This window comes from Rhopilema esculentum, chromosome 11 (assembly GCF_057945365.1).
Source record: "Rhopilema esculentum isolate cy_ngs chromosome 11, ASM5794536v1, whole genome shotgun sequence".
Taxonomy (NCBI): Eukaryota; Metazoa; Cnidaria; class Scyphozoa; order Rhizostomeae; family Rhizostomatidae; genus Rhopilema; species Rhopilema esculentum.
The window spans coordinates 2,473,375-2,487,685 of record NC_142825.1 but is presented as its reverse complement, the minus strand read 5'-3'; the positions used below and the strand labels follow the sequence as shown (position 1 = coordinate 2,487,685).

The window sequence follows — 14,311 nt, the reverse complement described above, 5'->3', positions numbered from 1 at the left end:
GAATAAATGTTCAATTTCGATAAACAGTTCAAACAAAAGGTAATTGCAAAGCTTGAGTTGGTGTTACAATGTACGTGCCTCATATTGAATGGGGCGCATGGAAATGACACTTTGCTGCGGAAAACAGTACCCAAGGACTTAAAAGTTGCAACCTAGGAGCTGTGCAATGTAGACCCCAAGAGGGCGCTGTTGGCAAAACAAAAATTGTATTGAAAAATTATGTTGTTATATTCCCAATAGATGGAATATTGGCTGTTGGACCTTTGGCACTTGAAAATTACTGCGTAAAGGTTCCACAATGAATTTTGCGAAAGGGGGTGTTTTTGAAGATTGTTGTTCATTTAAACTGTCAACCTTCGAATCAAAAGCGTGGCCAAAACTCCCGTTGGATTTTCAGTAGCACCTAAATATGACGAACCTTGCACGAAATCAGTTTGTATCTCAGCATTCGAGAGAGAAAGGAACTCTTCAAGAGTCAACAAATATAAAGTAAGCTACTCATTATCTTTTAATAAAACTAATTCGCCTTCCTTGTAGCAAGTTGCATGTTGTATTGCCACAATCACACCTTTTTGATACACAGAATTAACTGAAACTTCTCTTTGCTTGCAGATATGGCTGAAAAATTTGCGATTGCCTTCATCATATTACTTACTGCCTCCATGGCATCAAGTCACATTCTAATTGGAAGAGACCTTAGCCAGAGAAAAATATTTCGAACAAAGACAGGAGGAGAGTTTCTGGTATCCAAGCCTTTATCGTTGCGCCAAAAGAGAATGGTTGCAAGAGAACTTCTTAGAATGGGGCTGGCTGATATGGTCGCAAGAAAATTAAGAGAAACTTCAGAAAATGCTAACCCAGGTATGATAGACGTTTTTTACTATAAATTATTGTAAATAGCAGGGGCAGACTGAGGGGTTTTTGGTCCTTTGGTCCGTCAGCTTCACAGGGCCTAGCGTGGATAACAAAAGACTTTAAAAAAATAGAGCTGGAGCCTGGACCCCTTGCAGCATCCGGGCCAAGTCCGTTGTCCTCAACTGGTCAGTTGCCCTGGAAGAGAACGCCTATTCAATCCATTGATTCTTTGAAAACGTCCACTCACAACAAGGAGCTAGGGCCTAAAATGCTTATTCACACTCCTTCAAAATATCAAAGTCCATATTTTTCAATGCTTAGATATAGCCTTCTTGAATCAATAAACTTGATAGGAATTTGAACCCCTGAAATTGTAATTATCTATCTGGTTTCGTGCATATATTAAGTTTTCTTGCTCATAACATGGTATTTTTATACTAGGCACAAAAAAGAAGAGGAGAATTCGACGAATGCTGCAGTATTAATAAACATTAACCAATGAAAAAAAATTGCAAAAAAAATGTAATTAAATTTGAATGATTCTCAATTCCAATTTTAGTTATTTTTATTAGCTTATATGTCAATGATTTTAGTATGAATTAGTATCAATAAATATGAATGAAAATGATATTTTTTATTTCTACTACTTTTCTGCAAGTTGAATGTGTGGTTGAAAAGAAACTATGATTTGTTATCAACTTTTAGAATTGATTAACTTACGGTATTTAGATGTAAAGAGAAAATTATTTAGAAAAATTTTGCGAGTTGTTGTTTACACAGTTAAGTGGCCTTTGACTCGCTTTTTTCTATGCCTTACTTTTCGAACAATTAAAATCGGAACTATCTTTAGTCACTTCATTTTTTTTCATTTAGCTGAAGATGCAACGAGCTCATCTCTGAATTTTTAATTAATAAGCATAAAAAAGTGTTATAGTCGCATTTTCCCTACGTAATAAAAATTGTATAGGAAATCTACTTGTCTCAAATATGGCTTACATAAAGCCATAATTTCTTAACATGAACAGTTGGTTTCAGATTAGATTTTGTTTACTAGATAAAAATGAAACAAGAACTGTAAAGCTGGTTGAAACATAGAAACACATCTAGGTGAGCTATCCTAGCCAGTTAAACAGCAAGAAATGAAGAAATTTATGAACGAATTAAAATCAAGAATGTTAAATTTAAGCTTTGAACGCATATAATATACAAACTGAGAATCACAATCATTAAAAGTAAAAAGAAATTAATCAAATGATTTACGATTCTCTTTATATAGATTTTCCCTACTTTTAGTTTATTCGTCTTTATTATACTAAACTGAAGTTGACTCTAGCTAGAGTCGAAAAGTTTACTTGTTTATTCAACTAAATTTGTCACTTGAAAATGGCTTTGAAAAAAGCAAACATTTCATAACATATTGGCTAAAAGCTTTTTCGTCTGACACTCTTCAGAGCATAAAACGTCAGAATGAGGGTCCGAAAGAACACGATGAGAAATATATACCCAGTTGTGGATCAAAATAGACCAATCAGAAAAACGCAAGCACAAGAACTGTATAGTTGACCAATCACTGTCGCGTGCCTAAAGAAAAATTATCATTGGAGTCCAAGAGAGAAAACGAACTCCTTCTGTCTACACAATGGCGGCTTTTTCGTTGGTATGTAGCTCGGCTCCAAAACTGCTAGATGGAAAGATGACCGGGCTCTGCCTATTATCCAAAACATGTCGTCATTATAGAGTTTTGCACAATCTGGGTTGTCTAAAAGATGTTGACCGATGGCAGAATCACTTGTTTTAACAGTGTTTCTAGACCTACAAGATCGAGGAGGCTGTTCTCCTTGAGGGGCAGTTTTGTTTCTTATGTTGGAAGGGACATGCTGTTTTATCCTATCCCCTAATCTTTGGGTTATGGTCTTAGGTAGCCAGAATAACACTGGGACGTAAATTCATAAACAACGGAACTTTTTTGGTTGATAGGAAGGCAATTCTTTTGAATTGATCTAAGGGCTCTCCTAGTGCTGTAAAAAATACGGGGGTTGACAACAAAAAACATGTTGTGGTTGCTTGCTTAATCTGACTCTCACGTCGCAAGGGAGTGTTGCCAATCCATGGTAGTTTCAAATAAACTGAGCAATTTTTCGGATCAAACTTTTGAACAGCCGGAAACTTGCGATCCTTTCCTTAGTATAAGACAAAATGACATCTTCTGGATAGCCATTGTCCAGAAAGATCGTTTTAAGTTTTTCTAGTTCAGCGTGAAGTTTAGATTTCAAGCAAATCATGGGTGCCATTTTTCCCTTATTCTGACGATTTTAGCCAATATGTTATAAAAGTTTTGTTTCTTATGTTGGAAGGAACATGCTGTTTTATCCTATCCCCCAATCTTTGGGTTGTGCATCCTGCGTAGCCAGAATCACACTGGCACGTAAATTTATATACAACGGAACTTTTTTGGTTGGTTGGTAGGAACGCAATGCTTTTGAATAGATGGAAGGGCTCTCCTAGTGCTGTAAACAATACCTAGGGCTCTCCTAGTGCTGTAAATTTGTCACTATTGAACCGGGAGATCCTAACTAGCCTTTTTAAATGTAAACTCGTGAATTTTCTTTCCTGGATTGTCAATGTTCTGATTTCACGGATTTTGCCAAATATTGGATTGTCAATGGATGCAATTCAATGGAAGTCGAAAACTACTTGTACAATGTCTTTCTTATCGCCGTACTTTGTCTTTGTCTAAATAGGAATATAGTAAATGTAAGAATATAGACAAAACTAAACGATATATCTACTGACTAGTTACAGGTCTCAAGATCGAAGGGCAATATGAGTTGTCAACTTTTTATGAAAGGGAATTTTTCTTTTTTGTAGTTTTTTAGAAGTTGTGCTATTCACTTCTACTGGTCTACTTGAAAGCGTCTTTTAAACCAAGTGGATATAAATGGAAGGAAAAACTGTAATTGAATGATTGTCTTGTATCTTGGTGGTTTAATGAGCTATTTTCTATAAATTTATGTTCAAAATTATCGAAGATAGTTCCTTTATCGACTTCAAACATAAGCTTGACTGTTCTAAGATTGTTAATCAAAGTTGAGCAGCTGAATTTAGCCCTTTTCCTTAATTTATTCTTCGGGGGGGAGGGGGGGAGACCTTAACATTTTAAAAGGTACGGGGATTTGCCATTATTTAGGGGTACCTTTTTCTGAAAAGTGCGGAATAATCGGTATCAATATTTGAAATATTTGCGGAACTATGGGTACCATTTGAACAAACATGCAGAATTATGGGTACCACTTTGAAAAAAAGGTTGCAAAGTATTAGGAAGAAGATTTAGCATTAACACAATGAATGTACGATAGAAATAAAAGTATGAAATATGTGTAATAATGAGATTTTGGGACAAAGGAAATGCAAAATTTGTTAATCATTGGGGAATTTCATTGGGGAATTTATACGCACCAAATTTCAAACGTCAATTGTCCAAAAGGGAATATTCCATAAGTCTGGAAAGAAGCCATAGGATTTTCAATGCACTTTTTGTTTTGCCAACTGCGCCCTTTTGGAATTTACATTCCACTGCTTCTTAACGGAACGTTTTTATGCCGTTGGGTAATCTTTTTAGCAGCAGGGTGCCATTTCCAAATAATTACCGTGCTGCTTATAAATACAATGAACAGCAGCTTCGGAGTATCTATTATTATTTGGAAATGGCCCTCGGCACCAACACTGCCCCTCCTGCCCTAATCTTGTGCAGGCGTCCCTGTGAAATGGCACCCTGCTGCTAAAATATTAAGTGCGAGAATCGGCCAACTTCTGCTTTGTTTAATGTAGCTAATTTCAATAAATATTTCAGTGCTGTTTATATACCGATAGACTGTCGGTTTACAAAATGAGAAGAAGAAAGAAAGTTATAATGTATAATGTAAAACAATGTATAAACTAACGTAAATCAACTAAAGATACTAGATGAATTGTTTTTAGTGGCAAGGTCAACCATTTCACCAATAGAGACAACATGTCTACAGCCTAAGTGAACAAAACTCAGCTTCCTTTTGTTCCAGGAAGAGACTTCACTAAAACTTTGTTGGTGTTTATCTGCAATTAGTTCTATTTTGTTTTTGCATCATTTTTTGCTAGAACACTCTTCAGCCCACATGCCCCTACAGCGTCTAAGTTTATTCTGGATATTTTGCCCAAAATTTTTGTTTTGGCCGATAAAAATCAGGATCAGTAGCATTGGCAAGATTTAACACTGAAATTCATTTTCGAACGTTCTTTTTCAGGCTAATCACTTAAACAGGCCATTATTCATCTACAAGAATGCTCTTTATAATCTTGAAAGAAGGCCTTGCCATTTTTGTATAACATTGGTAATCACATAAATACTATTTTATATCACTGGGGCGTGGCTGGTGTGGAATTTTGAGCACTTCACCGCCCCTCCCCTAAATATCCGTCAATTTACGTTACTGATAATTGGGGTGAGGTCTACTTTCAGAAGATGGTTTACAAACCCCCGTCTTGAAACGAGCCCAGCCAGTATCGGAGGGAAGGCAACGACAACAACAACAGCTGATATCAAATCAAACCTGACAACAAAAATTTGATGGTGGCATTGCTGAAGGAAAATCCTGCTTTGAGTTGATGAATCAAATCGAATTAAAAACAGAACAACATGGGCCGCGTATTCCTCGAACATCCTGGAGGCACAAGACTGTTCTCGTGTGCTAACTGTGATACCGTTTTGACGAACAGAAGCGAGCTTATTTCTGTGGTAAGTATCCGTGTTTTTACGGCCTTCCGTCTTTTTTTGCCAAATCTACATCATGAAGATTCTAGTATAAACAGACTTGCATCCCTCCCTTGTTTTACTTCGTGTTTCAGAGCATTCGCCCGGGGTTTTTATGCATATATTTGAGATTGATGTGTGATTATTATGGGTTAATAAAACAACACTCTCTGTTAACTATTCGCTAATCTTGTGCAGCTAGAAATTGTCTTGTTAATAAGCAAACACTGGAAAAGATGGTAGTGGCAGGTTAGAGCTTTTGTATAAAGCGGCACTTTCTGTACTTTCTAGGATAAGGGGAAATTTTCTCTAGTGCTCAGCCCATGGCCATAGGCCTCAGGATCTTCGGTGTGAAGTTATTTCCTGACCTGTACAAGTGATTCAGCATATATTCGGCATAGGGTTTACAGAGAATGCAACCAGGGCTGTTATTAGCAGCAGGTGTCCCCTGTTATTTCCTTATATTTTGTCTAACATCGATTCTATTTCATAAATATTGTACAATTTTGTATTCCAGAAATTCACAGGTGCAACAGGAAGAGCTTTTCTATTTCATAAAGTGTAAGTTTGTATCAAAACCTATGCTATTACACGCTAGCTAAATTGTGTTTACTGTCTATGTGTAAAAATACATTCTATTGATTTTATTTTGTTTAAATTTTTACTGGCTTTGAGTGTTTTAGTGCTCAAAAAAGAGAAATCTGCTAGAAAGATCAAATTCTGGATAAAGATGGGGATACTAATGAAAATATGAGCACAGGCCAGACTGCAAAGTTTGGTTATGCGCGGGTAATGCGTTCCCCGCACAATAATTTTTTGCTCAGATCCCGTCCGCACTTTTTTGCAAATTTAGATTAATCTGCACAGTTGCAACAGGGACTTTTGTGTGAATTCCGCGCATAGCCTAATCTCAAGCCTCAAAAATGCTATTTAAAAATGAAATCCTGCAGCTTTTAACCTGTCATTTTGCAACATGATTTGTTCCTGTGCAAGCTTAAACAACAGAAAATAATTCCTGCGCACAAAAAATACTTTGCATTCTGGAGCACAGGCTCTTGCTGTAATTTGGCCATTGTATTGTGCACCAGGTCAGAATAACAGTAATCGGCTAGAAAACTTGAAATCTTTCATTGGCCATATCACATCCAATTTTGAACATATCTAGCTGATTTTGCTCATTGGGAGGTATTGCATGCTGTTCTTTCAGATGACATGTTTTATTAAACAAATTCTAAAAAAAGATGCCATACATTTTGTACATACATTCATTTGGTTGTTACATTTGGTGAGAAATTCAGCTAACAAGTGCTTTGACCCTGAAATTGTTTATCTCTTTAAACAAATATTGTACTTCTTCTTATTACAGAGTTAATCTTAACTTCAGTGAAGTCCAAGACAGAATTATGGTAGATATAAAAAAGTTTCTAGCTTTTTTCTAGCATTTTGTATTTTTCTGTTTTTCTTCAGTGTGTTTTTAATTTTTTCTATACCTTTGGATGTTCAAAAATTAGATTTCACATGACATGTTTGAGAAGGTATTTTTTTATGTACCTAGTATCCCTTTCTTGTTGAAATTTTGGACCAGAAAACATCAGTCTACATAGTTTTTCCTATTGCTGCCCAAATAGAGTAGTGATTTAGACATTAGCTTTGTTTAGGCTTATCTAGCCTTGAATTCCTCATTATATATCAGACTGTCTATTTGAAAAATGTGTGTGCTTATACATTATTTTCTTACAGCTGACTGGGAGACACATGGTTCGGGATGTGTCATGCAAAAACTGTGACACTAAACTTGGCTGGATATATGTATGTCATTAATTTTTTTTATGCTGGTCAGATTAAAAAGCTCTAGTGAATTTTAAGTTCCAAATTGTTTTTAGACAGAGATATATATCTGAGCACTGAGTTATTTCTTAAATCAACAATTATCAAAGTTTATTTTTGAATACTACTTGTTATGAAGTAATTGGTGCTTAGTAGAAAGTTTTCTAGGTTTCGAGCTTACTGTTTGAAATATTTACAACATCATTTCCTTTACTCTTTTGTTGTTTGTAATAGCAGACCTTCCCCGGAAAGGCATGTGATCATACTCGCAAGCGCTAGTACACGCCTCCCCACACTGAGAAGTGCATTCAATCGCATGCCTGTTTTATAATTATTTGATTGTTTTTTAACCAAAGTGCTGGAAACTAATAAAGTGACAAAAAAACTAAAATTGTGTTTAAGCAGTTTTTCCACCATACTGGGTCACCGTAGTCATTTTGAAGAGCTGTTGTGACAACACTTTTATGAAATAAAACACAGACCAAATTACCATAGCATCAAGGCTAGTAGCAGTCTGGTAGATTTCATTCTTACCTCTTTGGCTGCAGAAACCATTATCACATGACAATTTGCATTCATTTTCTAGACCAGTGCTCATAAAAACTAACTTGCGTTTTTACCATAGGCCTGTGTTAGCATGCACATGTTTCAAAATACAATTTTCGAATGGTAAATGAAGTTGAATTTTTACACAAATGGCTTCCAATTTTTACTAGACTTTGAACAAAACACGTTAAATTTGGCATTTTCAGCAAAGGAAAGTAAAGGAGGCGCAAAAGAGCTCCCTACACTCCTGAATGGGGCAAGGGTGACATTATAGGCTATCCTATATCAACCCACAACAATAAGCAATATGTAACAAACATTTGGTGCACATTGTGTGCAAAATATGGTAACCAGATCATCAGGCATCCATTATTCTAAAAGGAGCTGTAGCGTTTTATATGACAGTCTTTTGTATAAAACTCATGCTGGAAAGCTTGCTTTCTGAAAGCTATAGGTTTACGTCAATGATTTCAGTTTCCATTTCCCATTGCCAGCTGGGTTAAATGTAAGCAATGCACCATGCAGTATGGTATATTTGTCACCGAGATGTCCCATTTTCAGGGTATTTTTTCATGTACCACAAATTATTCAATGTTATATCATTTTCATTTGAAATCAGAAAAAGCATGGCCCTTTTTGTGACTAGCGCAAAATGAAAATTATTTGGAAAAGGGCAGGTTGTGAGAAAGGTATGAAATGTTCAAAGGTTACACTTGAAAACAGAACAACACGACTCTGGATTCAAAGAGAGGAAAATCTGCAATATAACTGTTCTGATTCAAGAGTTTGCACTGAAACGTTTCATGCCGTTTTCAAATTGTCTCGTTTTCAAATGGTAATGTTTTCAAAATTGTTTTCAAAGCCCTTTTGACGAAAAACGCTTGAAATTGGGGGCCAAAATATAAACATTTTTAAAGGGTTTCATGAAAGCTGTTGGCATGGTTGGTGGCAAGAGGGATTGCCCAGATATTTTCAACACCAATTTAGACCTAGTAGAGATCCTGAATATCTATTGTTGCGTATGAGAATTGAAGAAATGACTTAAGAATTGGGTTTAAAAAAGCTCCATATACTATGTTATTAAACCTTTGTAGAAAAAACCAATAGCATTCCATCATGCGTCTATAACAGCCTAGGGGTGAGAAATGCCACACTTGTGCTAATTTATTCTCAGGAAGGCCTGTAATAGTGAAATATTTCTTTTCGAGTTGTCTGTTAGTTTTAGAAAACTGCTCACACAAATATTTTTGTAGGAATATGCAACAGAGGAAGAACAAAGATACAAGGTAATGTTTTTGAACGAATCTGTGTTGACTGATATTAATGGCTGTTTCTGCTTGTGGAATTAGGCAATTGGGATTCACAAGTTTATCTAAAAAAATGTCAGTTGGTCAGCAAATCCTGATGATTTGTCTTTCTTCTTCTGTAGATCTTGATTCATTCAAGACCCTCCCTTTATCCTTTAGTCAGGATATTTATCTGAAAATGGATCTACGTTTGCCACTGATTTTAAGTTAATGCTGCTTACATGATGAAGTATGGCTTTTGAAAAATCATCCATGGTCTGAAATGAAAACATAGTTTTCTAATTTTTATCTGATATTGTGGCAGATTTTCACGAGTTTGTATTTTAATGCTTTCACTTATTAAATGTAATATTTTATTCATCAGCTTGTTTAACACAAATTTTATCTGCAGGAAGGCAAAGTCATCCTTGAAAGGGCCTTAGTCACAGAAAGTGATGGAATTGAAGAAATCATTGATTGAGGTCAGCTGTTTCACTTTTTTCACAATCATGGGGCTATTGCAAGCATTATTTGTATGTATTTTAATGTATTGTAGCTGATATGTACCACTGACATTTTATGCCAACCAACCACTATTTATTTCCCTGCTCTGTTAAATGCTGCTCTCTAATTGACACCCTTGTCTGGTCTACTGTCACTAGTTTATGACTTATTTGTTAGACAGTTCAACAATTTAAGAGGGCTTTAAGTAGATAGATCTGTAACTTTACAGAATGATGTATTACTTTGCAAAAAAAGTTCCTCAGGATAATGTTCACATCCAAAATGATAGATAAGGATAAGATCACATCTAAAGTCAAGGTATTGAACATCTTGGCCTTATATTGCCATAAAATAGAGGAGATAGTTTATGATAATTCTTTCTGTTGAACTGTCATAATTGCAAAAAAGTGTGAATATCTACATTTCCAGAGAATTTATCAACACCCCCTTCTTTTGAATTCCCCCTCTATTTAACTTACCTCCAATGAGCAAAAACTAGTTTTTGAGCAAGGATTTTATCAATATTTCTAGAATGATGGATTTATCACATTCTGACTTGTTACCATGGAGATGTTTAATATGTTAAGCAATATGTAAAAAGATTCATTAATTTATTAATTTACTTTCTTTGTAAAGAAGTGTTAGGAAAAATGCCTTTTGGCATGAAAAGTTTTGTATTTCTTTAGAATGTTACTAGAAGACTAATTTTAATTGCTTTGCGAACAAAAGTTATAAAGTGTGTACAAATTACCTGAAATTATAGCTCATAGGGAAGCTGGGTGGTGGAAATACACCTGGGGGTATGTGAAATATAAGTCAGCTCATCTTCACTTTACCCTTTATAATTTATGAAAGATTTGGATGTATTTATTACTTTATTTATGGTAGACATTTGTGAAGTTTGGTCTCAATTTGTTCCTTAAAAAAGGCAGACAAATTTGCTAAATCAAAAGACACAACATCATTTTGATAATGTGAAGAGTTAGGCAGCTTATTAGATTTTAACAAAAATATGTGAGGCTTTGCTATTAAGAACAAGGAGATATTGAAAGTTTGATTCCCACCAAGAAACTCAAAAATGTCCTTTTAAATTGTTCTTCCCTTCTTGAGAAAACAGATACAAATTTATTATTGCAATGCAATGAAGAAATCTATAATTTCAACTAATTTATTTAATTAATGACTTTTGTTCTTATTTGATATTTGTTTTTCTGCATAAAAGCTACAGAGCTGATGACACTGTGCATTCAGTTATTTGTGTGAATATCTGTCAAATAGATTTTCTTCTTTTTGATACTCTACTTGAATTTTTGAGCCACCAAAATGATGACCAATATGGGAATTTTTTTTTGAAGCAGAAATCAAAGAAAATTTAACTTAAAGCAAGTCAATTAAATTAAATAAATAGTTTTTATGAATAATTTGAAGGCGAGGTGATATATTAAACAGTTACAAAACTTGTAGTTTTAGAATCAGATTTTTGTATAAGCTTTAGCCCATAGGTTTCATCAATTTAAAAACAAAATTGTTTATAAAGAAGTAGTTTGACTTGGCCAAACTTTGCGGTCATAGAATAATAAGAATTTCATTGCAGGATTTTAAACATATAGTTGCTAACAAAATGAAACATGTTTGAGCCAGTGTACTCGTCATGTCTTTTGTTAGTTGAAGTAAATGGTGACTAGAAGTGGGGGTTACAATCTCTTTAGAGCACCATATTCTGTCACAATCAGGGGAAATTTTTCACATTTAGGGGAGAAGTTCCTAAAATAAAGCTGCTCTACAAATTTCATTACAGAAAGGGACCATCTCAAAAATATCTGCAGTATTTGAAATTCCAAAAAAATCTTAGGTTTTTACTACCCAGAATTTACCTCCTAAGGGATTATGAAAAGATTGTAACATTAATCATTACAGTAACACAACAAAGCATTTATAAATTTATAGATTTATATAAATTTATATATATTATTTATAAATTTGTATGATTTGAAAAATTTATAAAAACCATACTAGACTAGAAAGAGTTACATGGACTATAATGTTTCTTAGAAAAATTTTTAGAATGAAAGAAATTTTGTGTTTTTAACATTCTTTATAAGAATGGTAACACTGACTGGACCCCCCTCACTCCCACCAAAAATACCTCCGAACCTATGACAGCAACAGAAGAAACTTTGAACAATTTCCTATAGTGAAACTTATATATTTATGTTTATATATCTATAAAAGAAATCTGTAACAAGGTAGGAAACACAATTTCAACATTATTTAGTCCAGATAAATCAATACCCTTTCTTTTACTTATAACAGTAAAAGAGTGTTTTTGTCATCATTACAAACCAACATAACTATACACATCCTTATTAGATCTGGGACAACATTTATTTCTAAGTGCCTGGAAAGCAGATATCAAGTATCTGATTATAATTAGCAATTTCATCTTCATAGTCCTCTGGACTTTCAGAGTTCAGGTTATCTCTTTTTTCCAGAAGTGTTTTTTTAAGTCCATGATTTGGCATTCTACATTGCAAAACTGCCTCCTTGTTCGTTGAAACAACCAATGCTAGAAGATTTATCATATGTGGATGTGCATTGTTTCGTTTTCCTTTGATATTCTGAATCAGTTGCGGGACAATATTTGCTGACACAAGTCTTTGAACAACGGCAGGCTGATCCTTCTCGTCCACAAATGTCAAGTTCATCAACAAAAAAGCAGCTTTGATTCTGACCTTTTCAAAGCCATCAGTCAATGCTGATGCCAATACCTTTATTCCTTCATTTTCAAACAATCTATCAACACATGGCTGACAGTTTTTTACTATACAAGACAGTGCGTATATGCTCTTGACTTTCACCATGTCGACATCTGATGACCGAATGAGGCCTATTAGTTGTTCAATTGCACCGGTATCCATTGCAGCTAGCTGGCAAACTGGCTTATTCTGAGTAGCTTCAGCAAGGATTTCTGCAGCACGCCATTGTAATGAGCTCACAGGGCTTTCAAGATATTGACAAATCACACAAAAACCGCCAAGCAAGTGCAGATCAGTGGCATTATGGTCCAAATCAAGTAGCATTTGGATGTCATCCATTGCTTCTGCCTTCTTCCGTATTTTTGCTTCATCGGTATCATCTGTTTTTCCCTCCTGCAACGTTTCCAAACTTTCTTTCAATTTCTTTAATTCGTGATTCTCAAGAACGTGTTCCATTGCTTCCTTCAGCCACTCCTGTCTTTCTGGGTCCATGCGCTCCTTGTTTGTAGGCCATTCTCGCAGCTCCTGATCACTCAGCTTCAACGACAGACGTAACAACTGCTGTAGATTTCCTGCTTCCATCTCCATCGCACTTTTCTTGAAATATTCAATGCGTCAAAGTCATCAGTAGCTGAGAGAAACTGAACTGAACTTGTTCGGCAATTGGTTTATAACTTCGTTTCTCTCTGGCCTAGAAACATCTGGAAGGTGCCAGACAAGGCATGTTGTTGTAGTTGCCACATAGGGTCGCACAGGGAACACACAGTGCATGTTCATTCAAGTTCTCCCCAACGAATAATAACTATTTTCAGTTCCAATTGTATTTAGTTAATTCACACTAAGATGGGGCGTGAAATTACAGTATACACAAAGTACTTTCTAGCCAGGGGCTATTGGAATGATACATCTCAAAAGACGCTAATGCCCAATTCTGCCCGCTGCCGAGACGATTATTTTTAGATCATATAACCTTAACTATACCCTTTTAAATAAATTTATTGCTACATAGTACTGCTAAACTTTGCCAGGTAATTAAAAGGCCCGAAACATGCCATACTGCCTAAAAGTATCACGCGATTTACTAAGATAACTTAGATATAGAAATGGAAGTGAGATAGTGAAGTGAGTGAGAAGTCGTATATAAATGTAGCTTATTCGTTTTGTTGGAAACGTAGCAACTATTTACATGAATGAACCAAACGTCACACCATGTAATGACATGATAAAAACATTTTGTGACAGAGCTAGCCTATTAAAAATTTCCTAAAAGCTCTATCGATTTAGAGATCCGATATCAGCAGTGGACAAGTCCAAAGAAAACAATTTTCACTTCCAGAATTATTCGATAAAATTGTGCTTTATTGAGGCTTTCTCTTTGTACGCCTCGTGTTTTTTCCCAACTTTGATTTATTAACAAATGTGCTTCTCGTGTTGATTTGGAAATGAATCTCTGTGAATAATAGCCAGCCGTTTAAGTGCAGCATATAGAACAAATTGTATACAAACAGTAGAGGTTTTTCAATTCATTGAAAATGTTTCAATTGTGTTTTAATTTGCGTTCCTGGATTTGAACATTAAAAACGTAACTGGAACTTTCATCATGTCTGATGAGATATAGTACTTCGTGTAACCGATTGAAGCCTCTAGTTATTGCGAACTAACAGTTTGGACGCTTGGAATACTCCCTGCAAAACGAACCCTCGGTTTAATGAGCTCATGCAATTATGAATGAGATATTCTGTCAAACCTTT

The 14,311-nt window shown here is 35.2% G+C and overlaps 2 protein-coding genes and 1 long non-coding RNA gene across 3 annotated transcripts; 2 read left to right on the top strand and 1 right to left on the bottom strand.

Moving 5' to 3' along the window:
- The first annotated feature begins 355 nt into the window (after positions 1–355).
- On the top strand, positions 356–1,483 carry LOC148958924 (uncharacterized). Its single transcript, XR_016144230.1, has 3 exons — positions 356–489; positions 613–861; positions 1,297–1,483. It is a non-coding gene; the product is annotated as an uncharacterized LOC148958924 (long non-coding RNA).
- A 3,929-nt stretch (positions 1,484–5,412) lies between these two features.
- On the top strand, positions 5,413–11,687 carry LOC148958923 (protein yippee-like 5). Its single transcript, XM_089111260.1, has 6 exons — positions 5,413–5,626; positions 6,159–6,202; positions 7,008–7,047; positions 7,382–7,450; positions 9,268–9,300; positions 9,713–11,687. The coding sequence occupies exons 1-6, from the start codon at positions 5,528–5,530 to the stop codon at positions 9,779–9,781; spliced, it is 354 nt and encodes a 117-aa protein (XP_088967386.1). The 5' UTR covers positions 5,413–5,527; the 3' UTR covers positions 9,782–11,687.
- A 312-nt stretch (positions 11,688–11,999) lies between these two features.
- LOC148958922 (hsp70-binding protein 1-like) lies at positions 12,000–13,290 on the bottom strand. The gene has a single exon (XM_089111259.1). It carries the CDS (start codon positions 13,146–13,148, stop codon positions 12,195–12,197), a length of 954 nt encoding a protein of 317 aa, XP_088967385.1. The 5' UTR covers positions 13,149–13,290; the 3' UTR covers positions 12,000–12,194.
- Positions 13,291–14,311: the final 1,021 nt, after the last annotated feature.

What these genes read in the sequence shown, in the direction of transcription:
- LOC148958923 (XM_089111260.1), top strand. Translation starts at nt 5,528, where the DNA reads ATGGGCCGCGTATTCCTCGAACATCCTGGAGGCACAAGACTGTTCTCG. An exon ending in GCTTTTCTATTTCATAAAGT is followed by an intron (nt 6,203 to 7,007) that starts GTAAGTTTGTAT and finishes TTCTTATTACAG; the next exon opens with AGTTAATCTTAACTTCAGTG. An exon ending in CTAAACTTGGCTGGATATAT is followed by an intron (nt 7,451 to 9,267) that starts GTATGTCATTAA and finishes ATATTTTTGTAG; the next exon opens with GAATATGCAACAGAGGAAGA.
- LOC148958922 (XM_089111259.1), bottom strand. Translation starts at nt 13,148, where the DNA reads ATGGAGATGGAAGCAGGAAATCTACAGCAGTTGTTACGTCTGTCGTTG.